This window comes from Passer montanus, unplaced genomic scaffold, assembly GCF_014805655.1.
Source record: "Passer montanus isolate IOZ18808 unplaced genomic scaffold, ASM1480565v1 scaffold12, whole genome shotgun sequence".
Taxonomy (NCBI): domain Eukaryota; kingdom Metazoa; phylum Chordata; class Aves; order Passeriformes; family Passeridae; genus Passer; species Passer montanus.
Genome location: NW_024358722.1, coordinates 4955909 through 4983049, shown reverse-complemented (window position 1 = coordinate 4983049; position 27141 = coordinate 4955909). Strand labels below are relative to the sequence as shown.

General features: G+C 36.4%; 1 protein-coding gene across 5 annotated transcripts in view; it reads left to right on the top strand.

The window, feature by feature from the left end:
• Positions 1-27141, top strand: part of KIF6 (kinesin family member 6) — a 158435-nt gene that overhangs the window by 118779 nt on the left and 12515 nt on the right. For all 5 annotated transcript variants that reach the window (XM_039697903.1, XM_039697904.1, XM_039697902.1 and 2 more), the window contains 4 exons: positions 9658-9708; positions 23684-23765; positions 24729-24864; positions 26352-26440. In XM_039697903.1, coding sequence (XP_039553837.1) covers positions 9658-9708; positions 23684-23765; positions 24729-24864; positions 26352-26440 — 358 coding nt within the window. The remainder of the gene's footprint in view (positions 1-9657; positions 9709-23683; positions 23766-24728; positions 24865-26351; positions 26441-27141) is intronic.

The following is a 27141-nucleotide window of genomic DNA, read 5'->3' as shown; positions in this document are numbered from 1 at the left end:
TCCCTCAAGTCCTGCATCCAAGTCATTTAAGTCTTTAGTATTGGATGGCCAGACATTTTAACATTGAAAAATCAAACCTTCACATTTTAGAGAAGTAGATCTGTGCTTATTCAGAGTAGTACTGTCCAAGAGTGATATTCCTTCCTGTGCACAGAAAGAGAAATTTGATTTTCATAGTATCTCATGGTTAATTTACACATCTAGACAGTATTCATGCAGACTTGTAGCATAGGCATATAGACCCACACATACTAAAAGACAATAGCTATTTTTTTCTAACCAAACTAGTTCCTAAATCATGTGATGTCCCTACAGTTGGTTGTGAATGTTGCAGAAGGAATGCAATCAACAGCAAATAGCTGTAATATGAAGATTTTATAATGCACTTCATTTAAGGCTGAGAGAAGATGTCTGTTCTGAGCTGATTACATCATTATATCAGTTATACATAATCGGATTGTATTTTAAATTGCTGAGCAATTCAAGAAGCAGTCTTGGGCTTATCCACAACAGTGAATATATGCTGCATCTTCACAGGAAGCTATTTCAGATTTTACTGGGTTGCTAGTATGTGTCTGACACTCAAGGAGTCACTTCTCAAAGGTTTGGTAGATATATTACAAGTAAATGTGCATCAAAAAATGTGTCACACACTCATTCTTACTCTGACTTGTTTCCATCACCATGAAATGTTTATCTGCATGGCCTCAAAACATGGTAGCATATCTAGTCAGCTTCAGCATAGTAATTTTTTAACACATATTTTATTTTTAATTTTGTGTCATATCTGTCAGATTCTTAACATCAGTCTGTCTTATCTGACCAGAAGTTACAGAGCACTATGTGCTCAATGCCAGGACAATTCCTTGGGTAAGAGCAAATTTTAAGTTTCTGAAACTGAAGTATATAGTGAGCCCTGGAACTCAATATTTAATTTCATGTTGGATAGCTCTGGCCAGAAGAAAGGTCACAAAATGAGACTGAACATCAAATTGTTGCATAGAAATTGCAAAGGCAGTATTGTAACAGAAAATAACCATGTTCATCTGAAACTCAGCTGTAGTCACTCTCTGCTTAAAATATTAACTGAAACCAGTGTATTATTACCAGAAAACTTGTTGGGGGTAAAATCCTTTGGTTTTGACTTTGCTTGTTTGTGCTTTTAAGACCCCTTTATTTATTTTTTATTCTTCTTAAATTTGCATATTTGAAAATGTGAAAAGGATAGGAGCTGTATACAAAGCTATTTCTCTATTTTCCTTATTCTTTCTCTTCACATTAGTTTCTAAGAAATAATCAAGAGATAAGTGGCATTTCTTCATATAAGCATCCAGACCACTAAATTCACAGATTATGGCTCCTTATCCATATGGCATTGCTTTTCAGTCATGCTTTTTGGACCAGCTTAATATTTAATTCATGAACAAATAGATGTGATAAACAACAGAACAATAGTTTCCAGATGTGCTTCATTTCTGTTTCTTTTCTAGCATATGAAGATAAACAGGATATTTGTTCACTTTGGACAGGACCTAAAATACCACTCTGGCATCTAAGATATAGCTTAAGTGAAATTTAGGTACCTAAATTCAAGAGAGCTATCCAGGAAAAACAACACTAAATAAATCCGCCCCCCCCCACCCCCAAAAAAAAAAAACTTTTCATTTATTTGCTGAATGCAACAAACTAACAAAATGCCATTGCTACAGCACATACAGAAGTACTACTTTATTGGCTGAGCTTCCTATCTATTCCCCATGGAATATCCAGACATAATGTGTGCTTCTGCTGAAGTCCCTTGGAGTGTGCTTGCTGCTGTATATCCATATTTGGCTAAAAACGCCTGGTCAGAAATGATAGTGACAGCTAAGGCTGGGACATGAAAATAAAGGTCCAAGCATTTGTTTTTAAATTCAGAAAGCATTGGTTCTGATTTCCAATTTCAAGGAGATACTGAGCCGCAGTCCAGAGCCCTTAGTGTTTTATGTTGGTTATCCTAGATGTCCAAGTGTTGAGTATCTGGATTTTTAGAAAAAGTATTGTAGAGTTCCCTTGGGAATGCTTCAACAATTAAGGCTTGTGTAGTCTATGACAGTTTGTACTTGGAGGAAGATAGAGGTCCAGAATGATGTCAGCAGGAAAATAGTCAGTTTTTCTATAGTTTTGGTGTTTAACCGTATCAGGTTTTTTTTTTGTTCTTTAGCAGCCAGAATGTATGAAAGCCTATTAGAAAAAAAAAAGTGGGATGTGGGATAAAGCATGCTGTGCAAATGTAGGCCAAACAATAAACAGGAATTTTCCTTTGATCATAAAGTGTAAGTCATCATCTTGTGAGGGAGCAAAAGTAATCTGGCCAGAATTAACAAGAACATGAAGAAAAAGAGGAGGAGACTTAATCCATATTAGATTAGATAGGTTAGAAGTAAATGCATAGGAAATGGGTCAAGAGTTTAGAGGACTGTATATTGAGTAGCTCAATGAACCACAAGATGATTGAGTCCAACATTTAACTAATCACCATCTCTTCAACTAGACCATAGCGCTAAGTTCCATGTTCCACGTTTTTTCTTGAATGCCCCCAGGGATGGTGACTCCACCAGTCCCTGGACATTCCATCCCAATGCCTGAACACCCTTTCAGTGAAGAAATTCTTTCTGAGAAGTCAAGCACATTGTCATCCTGTAGCAATGACTGGCAGAGACTGCTGTGTCGTAAGCTTTCTGTCTGTAAAATTGATCATGCTTGAAGGTATTAAACATGTCAATAAAACCCTTTATTGTCTCAACTGAGTATGGCAAGGAAGGGAACATACCCCAGTCAGATATTTTAAATAGTAATCTCAAAATGTGCAGTATCCTACATCGTAGCAAAATGTATCCATTTGAATCTGGGATATTTAAATTCCAAGGAAGGAGATTATGTTGGGAAAACTATGTATTTCCATGTGTGTTTGGTAATGTGCTGAGCTTAAGCTATGGTTGGCAATAATGGATTTGTGGAAGTCAGGGTTCTGCTTCAAATTCTAAATCTGTTGTCCTTCCTGGGAGCTCTGACTGCAGAGCTCTATTAAATCCCATCAGTTTCCTTGCTCCTAATGGTCTGGTCCATCTCTTTGCTAGCCGTTACTTTCTCCAATCTTTTCTTCCCAGCTGGCAAAAGAGAGTGTTTACTTGTATTTCAGACATTGTAGTTGAGTTGATGATAGTGTCTCATCTTAAATTGCTAGTATGCTTGTGCTGATGTACCAAATTCTGCTGCTAGAGGAGACAGAACATGGCCAGACATTTCCTTCTACATTCTCTGCTGTGGGGCAGTGACCTCCAACAGCAAACTTTGGAATGGAGGGAAGCAAGAGGGAAGAGGAGAAAGGAGAGCCAGTAAAATCTTAAAACACTGCAGAAGGCAGAAATTTGCTGCAGTAGGTTATACTCTGCAGTATGTTACCTGAGGTATTGTCACCCATATATTTTTAATGATGATGAGGGCCATATTTCATACCTGGAAAAATGCATATGCATCAGAGAGGCCCTGAGTATTGCAATAATATGTTTTCCTTCCTGATGCCACCAAGGTTTTCTGAAAATGAGAAGCTATCAAATTACATCGGGATTTGGCCAACCATGTATTCCAAAATTAAGCATTTCCATCAGACATAGTGTTGAGCCAGTTTACTAATGCAGACTACTTTGTCTCTGCACATTGCCCTAACAGAGCCAACTGACATGTTTTTGCCATTGGAGAAGGACACAGTTTGAAAAGAAAATTCAGAATTTGTCCCAAATATTTATCTGGGTCAGAGAAAGGCTGAATGGTTTATTTGTTCTTAGTGCTGCAGGATTTTGCATTAGAACAGAATATTTTCTTTCATTCCATGACTTTTTTTGTCAGATACCTTTTATCATATACTGTGTTCTCATACAATTTCATCACCAGATTTTAAAAAAATATTCTAACACATCTGGTAAGATTTCCTGTAACTATCTCTGTTTAACAATCTTCTCAGTTTGAGAAATTGTTCCATTTGAATATCTATGCTTGGGTTCAATGTCTCCTACTTTCAGGAATACTTTGTAAGCTGTTACAACTCTAACCTCAAGTGCAGTTAAAAATATATCTGTACAAGGCTCATGGAAGTTATGTGATTGCTCCCCTCTTTGTCTCCGAGTGATTATTTGCTGAATATGCATCTTTAATTTCTGCTCATTCAGCAGGACTTCTTATCTGATTCAAGTGGGTGCATGCAACTTCATGAATCAGATTTAATAGTTTCAGATTCTTGAGTTGGTTTTCATAGTTGGGTGGTAGCTGAGTCCAACAGCAAATATAAGGGCATTGCATTCCAAAAAAAAAAAAACCAAAAAAACTTATTTCCTGTCATGGTTTAAGCCTGGCTGGCAAAAAAGCACCACACTTGCTCACTCCCCTCTGGTGGGACTGGGAAAAGAATCAGAAAAGTACAAGTAAGAAAAGTCAAAACTATATAAGGATAATTTAATGGGTAAAGCAAAATGTGTGTTTGCAAACAGAATAAGCAAAGCAGAATAAGGAATTCCTTCAATTCCTACTGACAGCCAGGTGTTCAGCCATCTCCAGAAAAGCAGGCTTCCTTCACTCCTAATAGTGAATAGACTTAGGAAGACAAATATCATCACTGCAAATGGAGTTCTTGTTCACCCTAGCTTTTTTTTTATCTAAAAATGATGACACATGGTGTGGAATATCCCTTTGGTCCACTGGGTCAGCTGTCCCAGCTGTGTTTCATTGCAGCTTCTTGTGCACCCCCAGATTATTGACTGGTGTGGCAGTGTGAGAAACAGGGAGGAGGGAAAGCAATGTCTAATGTCATATAGCTTGATTAGGGACCCAAAATCCCTGGAGGGTGAATCCCAGGAATCTGATGCCCTGGATGCATAGGAGGATGTTCCTCTAGATATTTTATGTAACACCAAAAGTTATTTAACAACGATGAAAGGGAAACATACAGCATCCTATTTGAGGTGTGAATGTTTCAGGATCTCCATGATGAAAGGATGCATTAAGATAAATGCAGGCTTGAAAAATGTAAAATAATAGAAAAATAGTAAAAAATAACAAGAGATGAGAAGTCATTGACAAAGGCTTTAGCCTGTCAGTTCTTGAGTTAGCAGTCTTTGAAGCCTTATAATAGTATTACATTGAGGATCTAATAAAACAGAAGAGAAGTTTTAAAACATGTAATGTGGACCCAAACAAAACAAAAAAACTTTTTAAAATCAGTGGGATTTTTTTAGTTGTAACATATTCACTTTTGTGTTGTCCTAAAGCATATGCTTCAGGTCAAAGCATTCCTTGTCTGTAATACATTGGAAGATAATTTCAGATCCTTTAAACAGTCTGGAACAATGCAAAGACAAGAAGTTAAAGGACAGCCATATTATTCAAGTTATGTATTCTGTCCTATTTAGTCACCAAATGGGATACATTCCTTTGCTTTACATCACTCTTAATTAGATTGCTCTATTCCATTTTATCCTTTCCATCTCCCTCCTTGCTTTTGTCTCCTGTCACAAAGCTGAAATTGTCTGTTACCGGCTCATCTCTTTTCCATACCTACATGTCTCCAGAAATGCAGGCCAAAACCAACAGATTTATCACAGCCTTAATGACAGCTGGCTGCATGCTGAGTGAATTCTTAAATTCCACAAAACTACTTTTCTTGCCAAAACATGTGGAGTTGCAGCAGTCAACATTTTATTGGGACCGTTATCTCCAGATGAAGAATGACTCTGCTGGAAAAAATTATTTGGTATCAGCTATAGACCTATTTTTAGCTTCTTGTTTGGTGAAACTTCAGAAAATATAATTAGCCATATGTTGAGAGATGTTCTCCACATCTTAAATTCAACTTTTGCAAACCACATTTAAGCACTACCTTTTCCACAACTTTACACTTAGAATCAGAAAACATTGTAGGGTTTTTTATGAGAATGTGATTCTTCATATTTCTTTGGGTATATATTTGTGCTTATGAAGATTGTAGAACTGGCAGTACTTAAGACTGAAATCTTCTTTTTGTTTATATGGGAAGATTTGTGCAGGCAACAGTACTGGAATCATCCCCTACTTCTGTCACTTATGAACTTCAAACCTAGCATTGGGGCAATGGTGTTCTCAGACGCAGAAAAGTAGAGCAGGTCAGAAACATTCATTCTCTCCCACAGGTATTTATAGTGAAAACAAGATTACTTTAATCAAAAACACATACAGAAAATCTTAAGAGTTTGTCAAAAGTAAGAGCTTCTAAGTGAAAACATTTTTTCCCCAAATGAAATCTAAACAAACTGTCAAATTTCAAATTGGATTAAAACAAATTGAAAGATTAAATCATATCTGCCTAGCTAAGTATTGTTATGGAATTATAGTCAGGTGCCTCATGATACACCATGTTCCTCAAATCTGAGCTCATGTTTGGTCTACTTTACCCATAATACAATTTCAGTTTCTCCTCAGGAAGTTTTCTGGGAAATGAAGTTCTGTTTTTGCTGCCCTGAAAAGGCAGTTTGAACTATGTGAATTGGATAAATGTCACCTTTCTATTTATATTTAAAGAAGAACAGGAAAACTCTTTTGCTAGAAGAATAGTAAGGCTGGAGTTTTACTTTTGTAGTCAGTGGAGAAGGTTTCTTTGGTTCCTCCCTGATTACAGGTAGTCTGATTCAAGCTTCTCATTCTTTCACAAAGCTGCGAAATAGACAAAGTTTTCTTACAATATTATGGTCCGTGTCATGGATGGAGCAGACGTTTACAAAGGCTAGAGTGAAGGGAGAGAAGAACATTTGGGATAGTTTCACACTGCTGAATGGTCTGGTAAAGCTCACAATACAAACAGACCTTCTGCAGCCTCTGTGGTTTTTATCTCAGTTATGCTCAGAGTAAACTCTATGTAATTGAAAGACAAGCCTCTTGTCTATGATAATTTAAAATCCAGTTCTTGTGTTTCCACATTTTTGTACTGATGGCAAGCTGTTGTCTATCTGCTTAATCTTACTCTCATTGACTTGTTTGGCCTGCTTTTTTTTGGTTCGCCTCATTGCCACTTGAAATGCAAAACATCTAGATTGCTGATGATCTGTTTCTAGCAGCATTAATGAAGGACATATAACACCATTTATTGAACATATTGAGGACTGTATGTCACCCTTATTTTCAGGTGGCTCTTGATGAAAAGCCTGTTGTCCCTACTGGAACCATTTTTTTCAAATGGCAGTGGCAGTTGTCTTTTTCAGCTCACAGTGCTTAAGAGAGTTTCAGATCCCTTACACAAAGACAAATGTATAGATTGTTTCTGAGGCACCTCTGTTAATGGTAATCCGTTGAAAAGAGTTTCAAGATTACTACAAATCGTTTCATGGCTGTCTCATAGCTCAATATGGAGTGAGTAACATCACACTGTGTGAAACAGTGCCATAGAATACAAGGATCTAAATAGTCAGAATAGCAAAAAGCAATTTGAGGAAAAAGTAGCATGTTTAATCCCCATTTCATTGAGTATTGAAATCAACTGAGTTGCTTTATAGAGCTTTCAAAGCACAAATACCAAGAATGTTGATCATTCAACCGAGTTTTTATCACTAAAAATTAGTAATCAAGGGCATTTTTTCTATAGTTAAAGGAATCAACTTATTTCACTGAATGTGGTTTTTTGGTCGAGTGTTAGTACAGGTGAAATGGAAGATTTATTTGTTTTTATAGCAGGGTTACATAAAGTTAGCTACTTCACTTAACCTGTTTCTCAGTAGCTGAAGGCTTTTCCTAATTTTACAGGTAACTTTAATTACAGAAAAAGTCATTGGTTTAATTAAAAATAATTTTAAAATAATTTAAAAATAATAAAACTTTCTCTGCATAAAAATACAACTCTATGTCTATTTTATAGTTGAAGAGTAGGTAGAGTATTTTCTTTTGTTTGTTTTCTATAGACATTCAAAACAACAAAACTTGACTGTTATACTGCAATGTATTTCAAATAATACATTTCCTACAATGCTACTAAATATTTAACAACTATTCTTATCATTTCCAAAGAAATTTGATTTGTTATGCCCCTTTTGTGCTCACAGAACAATCTAATTCTCATGATCTGTGAATTTAAATATTTATTTATATTCTCTGATTGAACATTTGCCAACTTTTAATGACTTAATTTGCCTCTGATTAGCTTACTCTATAAGACTTCACTTGTAAGCAAAATGATATTTTTAATTCAAAATGCACACTAATACAATATAGATAATCACAGGTCTGGGGCAGAAAAAAAGTGAATCCAGTATGGATTTTGTTTCTTTCCCTGGTATCTAGATTTACAGCTTAGTAAATATTATGAACAAATCTCTGCTTAGAAATGGTTTTAATTTGAAAACTTGAGAGACATAATCCCATACCCCTTCAGAATACATTTACTGATGAATTTCCATATTTAAGGCTATGTTATTCCTTTATTAGTTCCATTGATGTCTTTGAATAATGGCTTCCCATGTGGTAATCTAATTATTGTTTTGCATAATTGGGAAACTGGCCCTTTGTCGTAGATCAGGTAGGAAATTGATAAAAGAAGGATGAAAAATTATTTATATGGGGCATGGGAGTATAACTAGGAATGTTGAGATAATGGAATTGGTAATTTTTTGATTGAAAACCAATGGCATCTACATAGTGAGTCCTGGTGATGAGCAGTTGCTGTGATTTAGGAATGTTACCGCCCAACTCAGTGCTCCACCAAGACTCTCCAAAGCACATAGTGCTGTCTCTCACTGCCCCATTCTCCCCTCCCCTTCCCAGCTGTGGTGGGATGGAGAGAATTATTGGAAGTAAGAAAGGCAAAGATCACAGGCTGAGATAAAAACAATTTATGGGAAACATCAATGAGACAAGAAAATGAACAGTAACAGCAATAATGTTAATGACAGAGGGTACAGGAAAAGAAACAATTCACACAAAAAAACTCCTCCAATATTAGGCAATATAGGATGACTCCCTCTGCCATGTTTTCTTGACCCTTCTCCTGAGAAGTGTCCCTTTCCTCTGTCCCCAGCAATGATGTGAGGTAGTACAGAATAACCTCATGATCCCCTCCCAGCTACTGAAAAAGTTAACCCCAGCCAGAACCAGGACAGTAGTAGAACTTGCAGAAGCTCTGGTATATGGGATATTTAAAACTTGACAGACAAGAAACATGACAGACAAGAAAAAATGGTTTTGGGGAATTAGTTTTTCACTGGCAAAGGGGTGGACTAGTGACCTACTATCTCGTTAGTGCCTTTAAATCTGTTTGAACAAATACTTAGAATTCCATATGTACTCTGGTCCCATTTAGACTTCTTTTGTATCTAGCAGTAGGAGATCGTTATCCTGTGAAAATGCTTGACAGTAAATGCTTAATTTTCAGTCTTTCTTACTGGACAATTAAATCTCAGTATATGTAGAATCGCACTGTGCCCACTTGTTTACTTGCAGTAGAGAGAAGGACAGAACTCAGAAATCAACTTGTCCTATGGATCACAAAAAACCCCTAAAATTGGCCAGCAGCACTGAGAGTTTTAAATGGTGGGAAATATGTAATGACTTCATTGATTTTTGACATTTTGAATTCTAATTATCTGCCTTTTGTGTATTTTACAGACCATCTGAAAGGAAAGATAATCCAGAGGCAGATACAGAGAGCAGCTCTAGGTAAGAGTGTAACATTTCAGATAGGATACAACAGGGACAAGCTCTCTCCCAGGGCTGAATCTGCTTGGGAGGCAGGTTGTATTTTCTCTGACAGACTTTTTGCCACAGTATTTCTACAATAGTCCATGCCACAAAGAACATGTGAAATTTGCCTGAATTTTGACTCAAAAGGTGTCTAATTTTATGAGTGGTGAGAAAAATAATACCCAATTCTTACAGATTTGGCAGTTTGGTTTCTGACTAGTCTAATCTGAATTCCCATTAACAGACACTGATTTGTCCTGAGGCTGAGATAGTAGCCATGTTGCCCCAATCTAACATTCTTTCTAATTTTTCTCATTCTAAGGGGGACTGAAGGCATATACAGTTCATTTCTCTCCCCTCTAGTTATTCTTGAGAAGTTATTCTTGCAGTTTCTGTTGACACAGCTGTAAAGCTAAAACTGTCTGTGTAAGTTGTTCACAAAAGTGTAAAGTCATCCAAATTTGGTTTAAGATGCTTTAAGCTGACTTCACTGACTTTGTACTGAAATGGCCTAGGAGTGTTCGTAAGAGAATTCCACTTTGGGAACAGTAAACTTCAGCCAAAATTTGACAGAAAACCACTGGGGCAATCAGTTTAGATCTCATTTAGATCCACAGAAGAATCCCAAAATGTACCTTCATGGACCTACTTCACGTAAAAGATGGAGCTCACTTGGACCAGATTGCAGCTGATATGTGTGTTTCTATGTATACATAACATAGAGAACATTTATCTCTTAATAAGAGAGAGGAAAATTTGGGGACTATCTTTTCTTCCAAAAGTCAGGTGAGTAAGTTACTTCAGAATAACAAAACTGCTTCTGTTTCTAATATACCTATGCATCTCAAGCTTTGGTGATGATGTCATTGTTTCACACCTTTATCATTTTTATTATGATTTAAAAATCAGCACTAAAAAAATTTTGTCTGTCAATAAAGCCCAGGAATCAAACTCAGTTGATTTTTATGAGGATGAGAAGGGAAATGGAAGAAATTGCTGATCTCTTCCTTCCTGTTATTCAGTGACAGGACACATGTGAAAGGTTCAAAGCTGCATCAGGGGAGGTTCAGATGTGATATTAGGAAAAGATGCTTTACCAAGAACAGGCTTCCTTGACATGTGATCAATGTCCCATACCCATACCATACTAACTGTTTTAAAAGTATTTGAGCACCCTGGTTTAATAGTAATATGCTCCCACTTTTGGTCAGTGCTGAAGTGGACTAGATGATTGCTGGGAGTCCTGTCCAACTCCTCCCCTTCCCTGACCTCTCCTACCCTCCTCTGAAGTTCAGTTTAAAGGTGCTATCTTCAGAATAACTTGGATTTTTTTCTTTAATTCACTCCAGGTTTGAATACCATCTATTTAGTAATTTTTTTTAACACTCTTGCAAGTTACATCAAGATGAATCATAGCAGTGCTGTTTATGAGAATTCCTTATTCAATATTTTGAAAAGTGAACTAATATATTCTGAATGTGTGTTTCAGTCTGAATTATAATATCTGGCCTTGTACACTGACTTTTTTTACTACATAGAAAAATTGTGTTTCAAATGCTGTTTTCAATAACTAAGCTGTTTTTCATAACATAGGTAGGTATAATTTTTCATGTCCTTAGGAAATGCCATAGCAGTAACTTTACCAGCTATACATTCACAGTGTGAATATTCTATTAGTATTTCACCTCATTGCAGGCAACCTTTGTGTTTTTGCCATTTTGTTTTGAGCATTGCTGTCTGCTTATTTTCACTAAATCTGAACTGCACAAAGTATTTTCCAGTATTTACATTATTATTTTAAATACTCTGGATATTTAAGCTTAATATTTATTCTGTCAGTTGGTGAATATTATTTGCCTACCTGCCTTCCTGGATGAATGATTTTTCAAAGAGTAACAGGTGCCAAGTCTCCCAGGACCTTCTTGATGATCAGAATGTCATCAAGATTTTTTAAAATCATGATATTTTTAAATGTGTGGTCAAAAGTCTAATTAAGGGTCTGTTGAAATCCCAATATGAAATAAAACACACCATTGTTTCAACTAGAAACCAAGTTAAGTAACATCTTCCAGCTGCCTATTTTTTATTCCTCTTAACTTAAAGCATTTTATGGTTAAAACTCTTCAAGTAACTATTCTAGTTTGATTTGAAAGAGTGTAGATCTGTTTCCCTTATGGCTGTGCTTAAGATGTGGATTTCTTTTTGAAGGAAAACACCACTACTCAACCCATTGCTCTTAGGTATCTATTTTAAAACACTAAGAGGATGGGTGGTATCAGAGATAAGGGATGTTCAAAGTTTGTCAGTACACTACCAGAAACATTGAATATTTTATGTAAATTTGCAAGGATTCGTCTCAGTGTGCCTTTCATCTTTATTATCTGCAAATATATCTTATTATGGAAATAAATAATTTTAGTTATCTTTATGGAAACCTTTCAGAGTAAGTCACTTAACTGCATTTTTAGGTGGGATTTAAAGCTCCTTTTGCATGCCTAACTGCACTTCAGGAGTATTTAAAATGAAATAATGTGCACACTGCCTAAGTATTGACAGCAAGAACACTGGGTCACAAACATGCTTCAGGGTGGAAAAGATGGGAGAAAGGAATGGAAAGAAAAGCTTTCCCTGGGGTTTGCAGTGTTTTAGAAGAAAAGCTGGTGTTTTATTTGATTCTAGTGAAGCATTATCTTATGATGCGTTAAAGTAGTATTTCTGTAAAATGCAGAGCCTGATGGCAAAACCTTTTTGCTTCTGAGGAGGTTTGTTAGGAGCAAATTGCTGTCCAACTGTGTTGTCTTTATAAAGCTACTTGAAATGGAAAAAGAAAAGGACACATGGGTCTTTGTAAGGAATTTGCATCTCTTGTACAGATTTCAATATTAAGTTTTATCAATATTTTATTAAAAACTTCAACCAAGCCAATAAAAAAAACCCCTTGTTTTGTGACTTCAATTTTAGAAATAAGATTCTGTATTTCTCATGTTATTAAAAGGGCTGTTCCCCAGGGTTTTTTTAAGCAAAATTCCCTTGAAAAACTAATTCCTCATAAAAAATAAATGACGAGGTGAGTCAGAAACAACAGATATGTTTCAATCCCTGAAAATGCATACCAGCATTTGATTTGGTGTGGCAAATGCCTGCGAGCAAAGATTTTGACATGTTTTTTTTTTATATTTGGATTTTTAACACATATTTGGTTTTAAGCAAATATAGAGAAATTCCTGCTTAACTTTCTCCCCTTTACAGCTTTATCTGTACCATCTTTTCCTACATTTTCAAAGCTAGATGTCTGTTCTAAAGATGTTAGTATCAGTCCATGCCCTTTTTCATTCCTTGATGTGTGTTTCTTCATAGCATGTTTCATTCTGCTTACTCACCTTTCCTTGTCTAGAAGTGAATGAACACGATCAGCACAGAGGACAGACAGTGATGTATAATGAATGCATCAGGGTACTCCTGCAGGAGTATTCCAGCCAGTCTTAGGAAAGGATTTCAAGCAATGATTCCTCCAATCCTTTGACGTTGCCACTACCACATACCTGACACTGAGAAGCAAATGTGTTGTCTGACAAATTTCTGCATATCAGAAGAGTTACAAAGGGGAACAGCTGTTCCTAGTCATCCAGTGTCAGATCCCAGAATCACAGAATGATTTGGGTTGGAAAGGATGTTTAATCCTCCAGCCATGAGGAGGGACATTTTTCACTATATTAGTGCTCAAAGTTCCGTCCAACCAGTCATTGAACCATTCCAATGTGGCTCATGCCACTAGAAATGCTGGTCCACCATGGTTTGTACCTGCTCTGTATATAAGGTATGTTCAGAAAGTATGTGGTAGTCCTCTCTGCAACCATTGCAGCATCTTCTAGACATATATAACATTAATTAGTCCAATAATTATGACTGTCTTGAACTCATCTGCTATGATCTGTGTGAATGGAAAGCACATAGCACTTCCAAACTGCTGGTTTACATCAGAGTTAATCTGTTCTTTAAATAAATCCATATTTAAATAAAATGATCTTGGTTTCTTTCACTGCTTTGCATTTTGTAACTGAGATGACATTTAACTTTTTGCATATGAAGCAGAAGAGTCTTGATCTGTACTAATGCCATGAAATGAAGAGACACAAGTGTTTTCAATCACAAAATGACAGAAGCTGAGGAAACTGGCAGTTTGTGTTTTCCCACACAAATCCAGCATAGTCCACAGAGAATAATACATGGCCTGTTTTAAGACCATCATTCTTGGTGATGAAAAATGATATCTTTTGTATGGGCTAAATAAAGCACTTTAGAGAAATAATTTGAAGTCCATAATTTCAAGGAGAGTGGTGGTTTGGTTTTTTGCTTGGTTGGGTTTTTGAGGTTTTGGGGGTTTTGGGTTTTTGTGGGTTTTTTTTTGTTTTTTTTTTGGGGGGGGGGGGTTTTTTTGAAAGAGATAAGGCAATGTCCCCCGTACTACCAGGTATCCAAGTGCTAAAATATGCTAGAGAGCAGTGTAATCAGTTTACAATAGCCTCAGAATAAGAGAAAGATTTCTCTTAGGAATTCACAATTTTGAGTCACAATCTTTCTGTGTATTATGTTCTTCTGTACATTTGCACTTGAAATGTCAAACAGCAGCGGTGGTTTTGTAGTTCTTGTGCTTGCAGCACACTGATTTTTATTCCTAGAGTGACCTCTAGTGGCATCGAGGCCATTTTCTTTAGGGATGAGTTTAATTTCTTTAGTCTATTTCAAAGGAAATAGAAATTATGAGTGACAGAAAACTGGTAATATTGTGCTTATTAAAAGGGACGTTGATTTTTCATTGTTGCTAAGACAAAGATACCAATAGCACAACTGGATGAAAATTCAAAACCAGTACCTCTATGCCTTTATTAACAAGTTTTACTCTGCCGAAGATACAGATACTTTTGAATTTGCTTTGTACAATTATTGTAATATATTAGGTAATTTTAGAAATATTTACCAAAGTAATTTTTAATCAAATGCTTACAGCAGTTCGGGACAATTAATTTTGGAAATATATATAAGCAGTGGTTTGGACATTACCAGTTGTTAAGACTATATCCTTTGGTAACTGTGAGCCTACACACTGTAACAAACTTACTCTCTTGGTTTTGCATGCTATTTTGTGCTTCAAATCAGCATAGTTTATGGCTCAAGCTATAAGCTCTTGAAGGGTTTGGAGTTTTTTTGTATCTACCAAGTTCTTCTGTAAAGATGTTCACAGTCAGGAAGAAAGCCACAATCAGCCAAAAAAGCAGCAGCTACAATGCTGCACTGATGCCCTTACCACAGCACTTGAGGTTTCTTCTTAGGAAATGTGTTTGGGGTTTTCCCAGTATTACATAGGAACTAAGTTTAAAACTGTAGGAGTGTGTTCTGATAAGAAGACACTTTTTCTACCTGTCCCTTCAGGCCTCAATCTCACACACCTTTCTTTCCACAGGTTTTCCTCCAGTCCTTCTAGGGTGTTTTGTAGTTTTATTTTTTGCTGTATTTTTTCTGTTACTTTTTTTAGCAGGATTTACTACGTCCAAGGTTAAATTCTAGAGGCAGGCATGAGTCTTCTCTTTCAGTTTGTCTTCAAGAAAGAGAATTTTTTACTGGAAGTCTTTGCAAATATGTCCTCCTGAACAGGGAAAATTCAGAGATTATTTTTGTGTTCCTATTAAATTTCCAATGTGACCTATTCAAATCCAGAGATCAGAGCTCAGAAAAGAGCAAAGACATTTTTGGATCAAGTGATATTTTTATTAGGAGCTACGAACTTGTAGCACAGCTATCCAGTGCTCAGCTTTTTGACATTGACTTTGGCATTTCACTGTTGTTGGAACAGCTTGTGGTCTCTGTAAGCTTTCTTGTAGTAAGTATTTCTTCTGAAATAATGAAAAGTTCAGTGAGAGTTGTATTATCATTTAGAAGCTCCTTCTGGTGTCTAACAAGACAGAATCTGGAGATGAAACTTTCAATTCTCTAGTTTGGTCTATTAAGATTTTAAGATTCTGTGAGGGTAGTTAGACATTGAAAAAGTCAAAGAAATTTGCAGGATCTCTGTTCATGGAGTTTTCACAGTATGTCTGAACATAATCTGGTTCAGTTTTCACCAAACCTTGAGCATTTTGAACCAGACAGGTTTCCAACGTCCCTTTCAACCAGAAAGATTCAATTACTCTAAAACAGGACTTGAGGTGGAGTGAAGAAAAAATAAATCTGGTTCTATGCACACAGACTATAGATTCTAGGCCTAAGCTTGCTTGCTTATCTTCAGTATATCTTTGAGTACGTCTCTCTTTTGGCTCTAAAAAGCTGATAAAAAAAAATTAACTAAGAATAATACACAATTTAAAGTGCTGTAGGCTTCTTTCTTCTGGCCATGTCCAGTGGGTGTGTCCAGGGTGTGGGCACCCTGACTAGTTCTGTTTCTGTCAAGGTTTCCTCCATAAAAGCTCTTTGTAATAAAAAAATTCTGTAATCTAATGAACTGTAAACAACAAATGGAGCTCTTTCACGTCTGTATTTCTGTGAGTTTTTCAGGGTCCGACCTAGAGTAGAAATTTCTATCTAGCTGATTATGTAAATGACAGAACAAGGGGTGAACAACGAAATAGTATCGCAAGCATGATATCCAACATTTCAGAAAAACCTGCAGGTCTGGTTAAAAACTTTTGCCATTTTTTTTTCTGCTGAAATAGCTAAAGAAAATTAATTCATTCCTTCTTTGCTGAAAAAAATGTTTGCATATTTGAGATCAAAATAAATAATTACTTAGAACAAGCATCTAATTATATCCCACAAATGTGCAGAGGTTGGATACAACTTCTCCAGATAAGAATCTTGTGGTTAAGTTGTAATTGCTTCTGGTATGTCATGATTGTCTCTTCTCAGTATACACTACAGTGTAATTCAGCCAGCAGCTACCAGAACATCAAGCCCAGTGTCCTTTCCTTCACAGATCATAGGAAAGAACTGAGTTCTGAGAACTCCCTAAATACCTCTGCATTTCTTGTACCTTCTTGATCTGGTAGCACAGCACAGACAGCCCAGCTGTTCTGCAGCCAGCAGGTATGTGCATGGGAGACATATCAAAAGCATGGCACTCCATGTGGGACATGAGTGTGGCCAGTAGGGATAGGGGGTCCCAAAACCATAATCTGGTCCCTACAACTGCCCAGATTGCACATGGCCCTAATGTAATATGCATGCCAGAACACTGAACATCAAAATGAATCTTAAAGAATGACATTCCTGATGACATTAAATCCTGTAGTTGTGGTTTCAGAAATTTTCTGGAAAATTCATGCATCATACCAACATCTAAAAATGCATTTAGGAAACTCTTTTAGAGGATCGGTGGAGTAGCCAGGTGGGAGAGTGGAAACTAAACTTTCTGTAGTATTTTTGTCTTTATTCTACACTTGACTGAGGTGGAGTCTTAGCACATCTCTCTGCTATTTGCATAGGAAAAAAAAATCAGATTCATGATAGAGGAACTTCAGCCTCTTGTTTTATTTGAGCCAAGAGTTAAACTAAATAATTTATAGTGCAACCTCATGTTCATAATAGATTGATTTCACCAATAATGATATCTTTCCTTTGTGTTTTCCATGTCTCTGCTCTCTTGCAGATAAAATAGCAGAAAGATCAAAGTTGTTCAGACTTGTACAGCCATATAGATTTGTTTGGTTAGAATTCACTTCTTGAATCAAGGACAAAAACTCATTTATTGTCTAACTTGAAGTTAAACATCAGTTTCATGGCCCATCTCTACCTACACACAGCTGAAACAGATGCAGTTAAGGATAAGCATGTGTGCTTATTTTTCCTTAATATTCTTTCAAATGACATTGCTATAAATTTAGTGTACAGTCCTGAACAAATGTTTCTGTGCATTGTCACGAGCATTTGTACTGACAACCACAGTACAGTTCTATGACTATAGACAGTTCTATGCAGAATGCAGGTAAAACACACCTTATTTTTAGAAAACACTAGGCCTATTGAATTAATCCCACAGTTGCTATTGCATTCCTAAATGCTATTGCATTCCTAAATGTGATCTGCAAATGCAGACTTTGCTGCCTGTGCCTGTATGTGTTGTTCATGTACAGTAATCTGTGACAATCATTGTGACTGCACCTTTAGGTATGTCTTACTCTTAGGAAAGTTTCCTATATTATTCTCAGTCAAATCCTTCTCTTGACTAAGCATTACTTTACAAAAGTTGTAGTGCATATTGAACTGCAGTCTGGATGGTGGGGTATTCCTAATGTCTCATGACAAATCTTAGAAAAGAGATTTTTTTTCCATGAAAGCTCTTGCATTTTGTAGAAATGAATGTTTACAAAACTTCAAAGCTCATGGATGACAAATTACACCCCTTCTTGGGAGGCAGAGAAAGATCATTCAAACAGATCAGGTATGATTTTATCTACTATTATGAACAAGATAAATGATGCAAGAGGAATCACATGTAATCAAATTAGCAGAGGTATTGATTAAGTGTGTGCAAGAATCTGAGTTAGTAGGGGGTTCCTGGCTAAGACCCAGCTATGTTACTGTTTCACTAGATTAACTGGCATGTATGGAACATATTAAATTTGAAGCTGCTTTGTTGCTTTTTATTCCCCCAGTTTAATTGTATATTTGGAAAGCAACAGGGAATTTTTAGCCATGATGGTTTCAGAAGCTTGCATGGCTTAAGTATAGCTGACATGAAGGTAACACGTCCTGTTTTGTATGCCATATATTTTCAGGAAGAAAAATATAGATTACTAGTTTCAAAGAAGAAACTTGAGGGAATTGAAGTGTGACTGTATTTAGGAAAAACAGCTCACTGAGATGGGAAAAATAGCTCTGCTTGCCAGGTGTACATTGCAAGTTAGTTTGAGCGAGTATTAAGCCAGTAAAACAATAAGCAATGCAATGTTACCAAAAAAAACCAACAAAAACAAACAAAAAAAACAGCATACCAATGGACCCTTTTAGTAAATTCAGTGATCAAAATCAAAATCAACAAAATATACATCCTCAATCCCCTGCACATCCGTTAAGTTGTAAAATGCTGAAACTAGAGCAGCGTGTTTCAGTGTATTCTATGACAAACTGGCTGAAAATTTTAAGAATCTATTACATGAGGGTTATGTAAATTGCTCTAAACCCACAATATAAACTCATCCAGACATTAGTATATTTTCATCTTCTCCTGAGTTACATTGTCCCTACTTATCTTTGCTTTTGTATAAGGTACACACATGGTGCCCAGTGACAAACATAGGCTGACATGGCTCTGGGGAAATATAAAGAAAAAGAGGAGAATTACTTGTAAGATGATCCTGAATAATGATAGATGGGTATTCCTTTAAAAAAAAGTCAACTTACAACATATGTTCCATTTTGAAAGCACTAATGCTTGAGTTTGCCAAAAGCTGCAAAGCTGATAAATAATGCAGTAAATATATTAATGGGATACTAATGTCAATTCTAAATTTGGTTACTTCAAGTGACTATAAATTTAAGTACATAAACACAAGACTATCCAGTGAAAAAAGTGAAAATATTTGACTGCAAAAGTACAGCTGGAGGGCAAGACACAATGTTATTTGAGGCACAAGACAATAAATCCCTAGGAGTTTGACTTCCAGGATACACTCAGGTTGAGAAATATATGAGCACCCCAGAGAGTACAAAGTTCAGGGTCACGGAGAGTTTCTTGCAAAATTTTCTGACTGTAGACAAGAATCTGCCAGAGTATTTCAGGTTGTTGCCAGTTTGCAGTAAACTATGGTGATAACACTTGGTATCATTCTAGAAATAGTGTGTTTCATCCATGCTTTCTACACAGCTTTGAAATAGTGATCCTGTTAGCAGGTGGTACAATTTCTCTCTGGTACTGTGTGATTTGATTATGTGGAATGTGTTGTAAAATTTACTACTTCCTGTACTCCAAAACTGGCCATTTCATTAGAATAAAATAATTATATCTTAAAATGCCTCTTAAAATCCTCTTTATGAGAAAAAAAAACACCAAAAATGACAAACCTTTGTCATATGAACTGTCAACTCATGCAGAGCTCACCTTCATCTCTATGCAGGCAGCTGGTATCAGTTATATCCTGTGCTCACTTCACCAAATGGTGGGTTGTATATGAAGATGAAGCAAAAACAGGTGAAGCAAAACCAGTTAACCTTAAAGTAAGCATCAAATTTGCCAGCTATTTCCCTACCCAATGTGGCACTGTCAGTCTCCTCTTTACATTGTAGGACTCAGTATTCTTAAAAAAGGCATCACAACATAGGATTCATGATTTTTGTCACTCAGCTCTCTGTGCAGTTAAGTTAATGTAAAGAAACTAATACTCCTTATCAGTATGTTGCTAACTGCTGCCAAAATAGTTCTGTTGTACAGAACTGGATGCCAACAGAAGCTCCTAGTATACACAGAGCCAATGTTTTCCTAAGAATGCATGTCATACCTCCCTGCACCCCTGAAACCTGGGGCTGCATTATCCAGGATTAAATTGCAGCAACTGCATTCGTTGCCCAGGAGAAGTCACTGGGGCATGAAAAGTGCATGTGATAATACACTCCAACTGAATGAAAACTTCTCAGCTGATGCACTAAAAGCATAGAGCTAAACTGTACAGCTGAATTTCATATGACAAACTGTCAATCAATGAATTAAAAGTCAATCCTGACTGAACAAAGTAGATACCACTTTGTGTTCTGTGCAATTACTGAAATTATATCTATTAATATTTTAGCAGTAGCACCTCTACTACCTCTTTTAATGTATTGCAAATTTTTTCATGTATGTGGGCAAAGCTGCTGTCATGATTTTTCAGTGCTTCATAATCTCCATGTACTTGGTATATGTGTGGTTAATATATATTTTCTGTTTCTGCATGGGAAGACAGGTATATGCAATAAAAATAAACTCTTTAGAGGAAAAAAAAAGCTGTAGCCAAAGTAATTTTTTCTTAGGTGTCTAAATTGAATTTGTGAGTAAATAATATGCTTTTTATGTTTTACGGTCTATTCAGTGTCCCTCCACCATTATTTTTAAATGACTGAGCCTATGTACTGAAGAATGCTAGCATTAGATATGAGATACAGTGAGCCAGTAACCTCTGCCTTAGCTTCCTTTCTTCAGCTGTAGCTGAAACTGCCTTAACTGGTAAGAGGAGAGGGGTGTGAGGCAGCAGAAGCCATGGGGCAGAAAGAGGCCAGTGCAGGGATTCATCCGGAAAGCTAAAGAGGAGGAGAGGGGAGAACAGAAGTAGCAGAGAATGAGGAGAAGAAGGCAGAAGTAGCAGGAAACATAAGTGTTGAAATTATGTAGATGTCTTTTTGCTTGGAACATTAGGAAAGAGCCATGATCCTTTGTATATATTACAGTAGGTATATTTCAAAGGTCTGGGTTTTAGAGCGGAATGTTATTCAGTTCACAAACATATTGCTGCAATGAGCAGACATGACAAGAAACTGAAATGGACATTGCAACAGCTTGGGAAAAAAATGCTGGGGAACTTACAAAGCAGTGCCTTGGCAGGCATGCCCTGGACTTGACTTACTGCTGGACTTCACCTGAGACTGTGATCAGATCTCTTCTTTTGTGACCCAAGGTCAGTGACGTGCACAGGGATTTGTAAGTTTTAGCCATTTATCTGATGTTATTTCTGCTGCTGGGGCCACAACAGCCTGCAGTATACTCATCTCTTTCCATTCACAAAACTCTGCTGCTCACCTTGTCTACAGCTGTGCTTCTGCCTTTCATAACCAGGTAGTGATAATGGGCAGACTTGTATTCGTGGGTGAGGATGCTGCACCCTGTTTATGATAAAGGTTTTCATCCCATACAAAAGGCTTTATTATTATTTCCGAAGGTAACATGCAACCAAATAATCCCATCTGCAGCATGTAATCAGCAGAAAGAAAACCATTATTTTGCTGTTTTTATATACAAGTGACAAAATTTTGCCTAAGTTTGGCTGACCTTTCAGAGCTAATACAAAAATATTTTTCCAAGTACTAGATGTCCTAATAAACCAAGGAAGGAAAGCTATACTCTGGCTTGTATCACTCTGTAATAACTATCAGAATTTGGTGATGTTTTCATGTAGGGAAGTGCTCACTTCAGAAACAGCATTAACATTTTAAGATGCTCCTCTCTTCCACCCTGTGTTATTTCCCTTCATTATAAGGGGTAGAACTGCTGCCTCCTGAACTCAGACACGGTCACAGATTGTGCAAATAGGACAAATGCACTTCAGCGTGCTCAGGAGAGTCCCCTTTAACCTGAAATTGGCTCACTAGGTCTGGCTGGAATATTCATGGAAACATAATAAAGATTCTCACATGGTCTGTGAGCATGGCTCACTTGAGAGCCAGTAACTCCCTAAATCATTTCAGTTTGTTCCACAAGAGCACGTTTCCCTCAAGCCTGGCTGCTGTGTGTTCATGAAGATCAGAAAAGCATGAAGCCTCAGGAGCTCTGTAATGAGTGTCTCCCCACAAGTTCCATCTGTAGCTGTGCTTTCCCACATTATGCCTTCTCTTGGGGATGATGTGTGAGAAATCAGAAAATCCTCATCCCTTGTAATTGTGGAAAGGTTTGCTCCTTTCCTTAAAGGTTCTGGAGCAGTTATGATGACTTTTTTATTATCTGTCATGTTCAGCTATAACTTGTTATACAATGTCACTGTTGTGTCATCTCCTCTGCCTCCTGTCTGGTTTGTTCCCTTTAACATTTCAAGCAGTTGATATTTTTATCTTTAAAGGGTACTCTCCCCACCACAAATGTAGTCACCCTATCCTTCTTTGTAATCACATGCAGCAAGAACTTTCAATGTATGACATGAGACTTGTGCATGGGCTTTGTCCACCTTGACTGTCTGTATTAACATGCTTCAGCTGAGTAATGAAATAAAGTGCTTTTCAACATCATCTGTATTAAGCTATAGGGTGCTACTACAAAGATTAATGGTTTCAGCTGGTGTGCTGACAGGCAGAGAGGGGTCAGTGCTGCCCTCTTGTTCAGACAGAATTCCTCTCCTTGAAGAGAGGGTGCACTCCTCAGGCCTTGTGACAGACTGACAAAGGATTTATTTTCCTGGCAGAAATAAGAGTTGGGGTGGAAACTTGCATGTATTGTACAAAAAATCTTTTGGTTTTTTGTAATTTTTTTTTGAGTTAAAAAGGTCAAACATATTTTCTTGGGAACGTAAAACTCTTTTCATTCATCCCAGAAACAGAAACTGTTGTAACATTAGTAGGTAACTTTACATTTCCTTTCACCGCTGTATGTATAAACCATGATGGAAAGACTGTTTCACAGTCTCTCAGAATAAGCACATTGTGTATTGCATGTTAACTACCTCTGTTACAGGATAGGGAAATCTTAAGCTGCTTTCTTAGGCTAACTTAGGCTATTCTTAAGGTATTTCCCTAGTTAGCCTTTACCTTGAAAATTTTCTTACATAGTTTCAGGAAATTTTCCTTATTTATACTAATTTATTGCTTTCCAAAGTTAATCTCTCTTTCAAGAGCTCTGCTGTCTCTTCTTTTTGCAACAGCTTCTGGTCTTGTTTTTGTTGCCAAAACCATTGCAAAAAGTGGTTGAACACATTTGATAGTGTTTTATGCCAAATATGAATGTTTAACTTGCTTTTATTTATATCTAAAATTAATATTCCAATCTTTAATGATGATAAAATCTAAAATAAAATTAGCAATTTTATTCAAATCACTAATTATTGACTATGTCCTCTACTAAGTAAGGCCTACATAGGGAATTTGAAGAAGCATTTGCAGAAGACTGAAATGGTTGATCACCCCAATTTCGTTAACTGCCTCTTGAAAGCTAGTTTTTATTCTAATTAGAAGTTGCTTCTTTGGACACCATATAGTCATTGCTTAAATCTGATCATTTACCCTATAGCTGTTTCAAATCCTTCTGAAGAACTAACATTTGATCCAGTAGAAGAGAATCTTCGAATGCAAATTGAAGAAGAAAAAAAAAGGTACTATTTCTGCCTCAGATTTCTACCATCCTTCAGAAGATAAATTTTTCTGATAGTGTATTCCAATTACAATTCTGCACACACAGCTACCCTCAGGGTTTTCTCTGACATTTTAAAAATATCAGCTTTGTGGTTCACTAATGGTTCTAAATTTGTGTATATGCTGTTGGTTTGTCTGTCAGATGCCACAGTAGATGAGAGAGGAAAATTTATGCTTGAGCTAAAGGTTAAAAATAAATAAAAACAGCTTAATGTCCTCCCTGAGGATTAGTGTTTGCAACGTGTTGTTTGAATCCAAATGATTGTGAGCCTTTTGGGTTGATTCAGAAAAGTCCTGCCTTTCTTGACCTAAAGAAAACCTTTAGCTTACACAGGACTCACTAAGTGTAAATAAAACACAGACTACACATTGGTTAACCAATCCTTGCCAGGAGGATAAAAAAAAAAAGATACAAGTATATCAGTATTAAGTATTTTGCTAGCTTTTGGTATTCACAATCTCTGAGGAAACTTCTGGCTCTTTCATACTCCTGGCAAATCTCCAAATGTCTAATAGCCAAGAGAGTAATGAAGGTTCAATCTGACAGGGAAACCAGTCTCGGCTCCTATCTGAATCCAAGGTACCAGTTATTTATTAATGGTAACATGTTGAGATTCAAAAGAAATCATTTTCATAGTTGATTGAACCCATATTTTAAATGTTAATCAATGTTGATCCTACTTGAATTTCACTAACTTCTTTATGAAATAAAAGGTTTGTGGAATAAGTTTCTTGCACTTAATGTCCTGTGAAGCTTTTATAACATATGAGATGTTTCCTTTTACTATCTGTCTGTGTCCTTTGTATCTCTCATTATTATACATTATTTTATAGTTTAAATCTCTAGCAGTTCTAGGTAGGATTAACTTTTGTTCAGCTATACATTGGAAAATCTGTAATACACTTTTTTCTTCTTATATTAGCTATAAAACAGTGTACAGTCGTTTCAAAGGACTGAAGGTAGAGATTGAGCACCTGCAGCTTCTTATGGAAAAAGTGAAGATGAAGCTGCAAAAAGACTTTGAAGTCTGGTGGTCTGAAGAGGCAAAAAAATTACAGGTATGAAATAATTTTGTATTTCTTCCATTATCATGTAAATATAACATCTTAAATAATTTCTTAAAGAAGTAGTTAATTGACTAGATGGAAAGGAGTGTGAAGGATGGAATTCATGGTCTGGTTCACCTGTACTTATGCCAATGTAAATTGGACATAGATAATGTGAATTATACTTGTGTGAAGCTAAAAAAAATCAAACAAACCCATTTTTCCTGCTTTATTTTATTTTTGATGTTGTCCCGAACGATTTGATTAGTAGGGAGGTATGGGCCCAAAATGCCAACAACTCTGAAATAATATTATCAGATTGCAAAAAACAATCTTTTTTACTGATAGCAAAACTATGATTTCATCAGCATTTTTTGCAGCTATTTTAGTTTCCTTTACTTGTAAAGACTCCAGTAACTTTTCAGCTTCCCTAGGCTCCTAGAGAGTCATCAGCTCCCAGCACAGTTTTTTTCCTCACTCTCTAGCTGAAGTCCAACAGTTTTTAAGCACAGAGTGCTGTAATGCAATGACTTGTATAAAAATGAACTAAGGACCTGTCATTTTAACCAGTGTAGTCCAGAAGTCCACAACACAATCAGTCTGAAAACTACACTCTACTGAAACAACCTAGCTTTCTTGCACTCCCCCTCTGACACTTTTTTAACAACTTGCAAGTAGTGACACAGCAACTCACTGCAAAGTTCAGTCATCAAATGTACAGTAGCCTCATGAAAAAGAATGCTGAGTGCAGTCCATCCCGTAACATTTATTATTAACTGGAAGAGAAGCTTTACTCCTTGAGGGAAAGTTGTTATAAACAAAGAAAGTTTTAACTTATATTTTGCTTAATTGTCATAAGTATAAATTTAAACTGTATTTTTAAGAAAACAGCCTAAAGTAAATCCAGAATTTAACATAGGGAACTTAGTTATCCATATACTGCCACCTAAGCAGCTTAACTGCAAGTTAGCATAACCAAATACTTTTCCAGTTAAAATCCCTAACTATATTGGTGTCAAAGAGGATGACATTTTAGTCACCCTCCTGTCTAAATATTTAGACTTTTCAAAGCACTGCAAGCAATATTCTTGAGTACACACCAGCACATTTTTCTCCATCCCTTAAAAGGAGAGTTCCCCAATTCAACCTCTCATGATTCATCAGTAGAAGATTAGAAAACTGGAAAACATAATTGGGATTGATTTCTTAGATCTTGACCTATCTATACATCTGAGCTCCCTAAGAAACTGAAATCAGTGAATATATGCTGTTACATATTAAAAACCTGTAACTTGAGCTTAAAAATACTTGAACCAATCCTAAATACTTTCCTCTTTGTTCAGAAGTGTTTGTGCAAGTGGAGAAAATACTGTGTGATTCAGGCTTTATGTTTTCTGAATGAGTCATTGCTTACCTTGTTATTACTGAAATTTATAGGCCCATATGAAGCACTTTAAAAAATTCTAGCCTCATAATTTTGTTTTTCAATCTAAACTCAGCAGGAAAAGCCAGAGATTGTTGCCTCCCCAAATACTGTCACTGTTTATCCACAGTTTATCAGATCCTCACAGCACCTATCACCTATCAGGTAAATTGTTTATTTTCTCTTCCTTCCTTACATGAGAAAAAATGTACTTTTAATGAAAATGAAGTTGTCTAGAACGCTTTTGCAAATATCACACTGAAATACTGCATTTTCAGTTACAACAGAAACAATTGTGTAGAGTATGAAATGGTATCATTCAGTTATTTGGATGTCCTATTGAAGGTAGGACGTTTTTCTTGGAACCTTGGAAACTTTTCTCTAGGGGTCCCACAACAGCTAAGAAGGGTAAGCATGTTAGCAGTCAGTTTTGTATATGAGGAGACTATATCTCCTTTGGGATGTATGTAGGGGACTTCAAACCAAAAGAGATTTTAAAATTATTTCATATATATCCTAGATAGATTTGCCCCTGAAAAATGTACTACATTTATGCAGCATATTATTCCACAATGATATTATATTTGATATTGTAAGATGGTGATGTGTCATCTACAGGAGAAAAATGTAATTATCTTGGTTGGTTCATCAACAGTCACCTCTGATTTCAAAACCTCTAATTTAAATTTGCAGTAATAGGTTTTTCATAACCATCAGGGAAAGTAGTGTGCAAGAAACCACATGCCTGACTGTGAAGGTTTCCATATTATTCAAGGACAATAAATGGAGGTGTTCTCTCCCCTTCTTTCTTCCTTTCTCCCTCCCTCTTCCTCTTTCCCTCACCACCTTTCTCTTGCTCTCTTTTT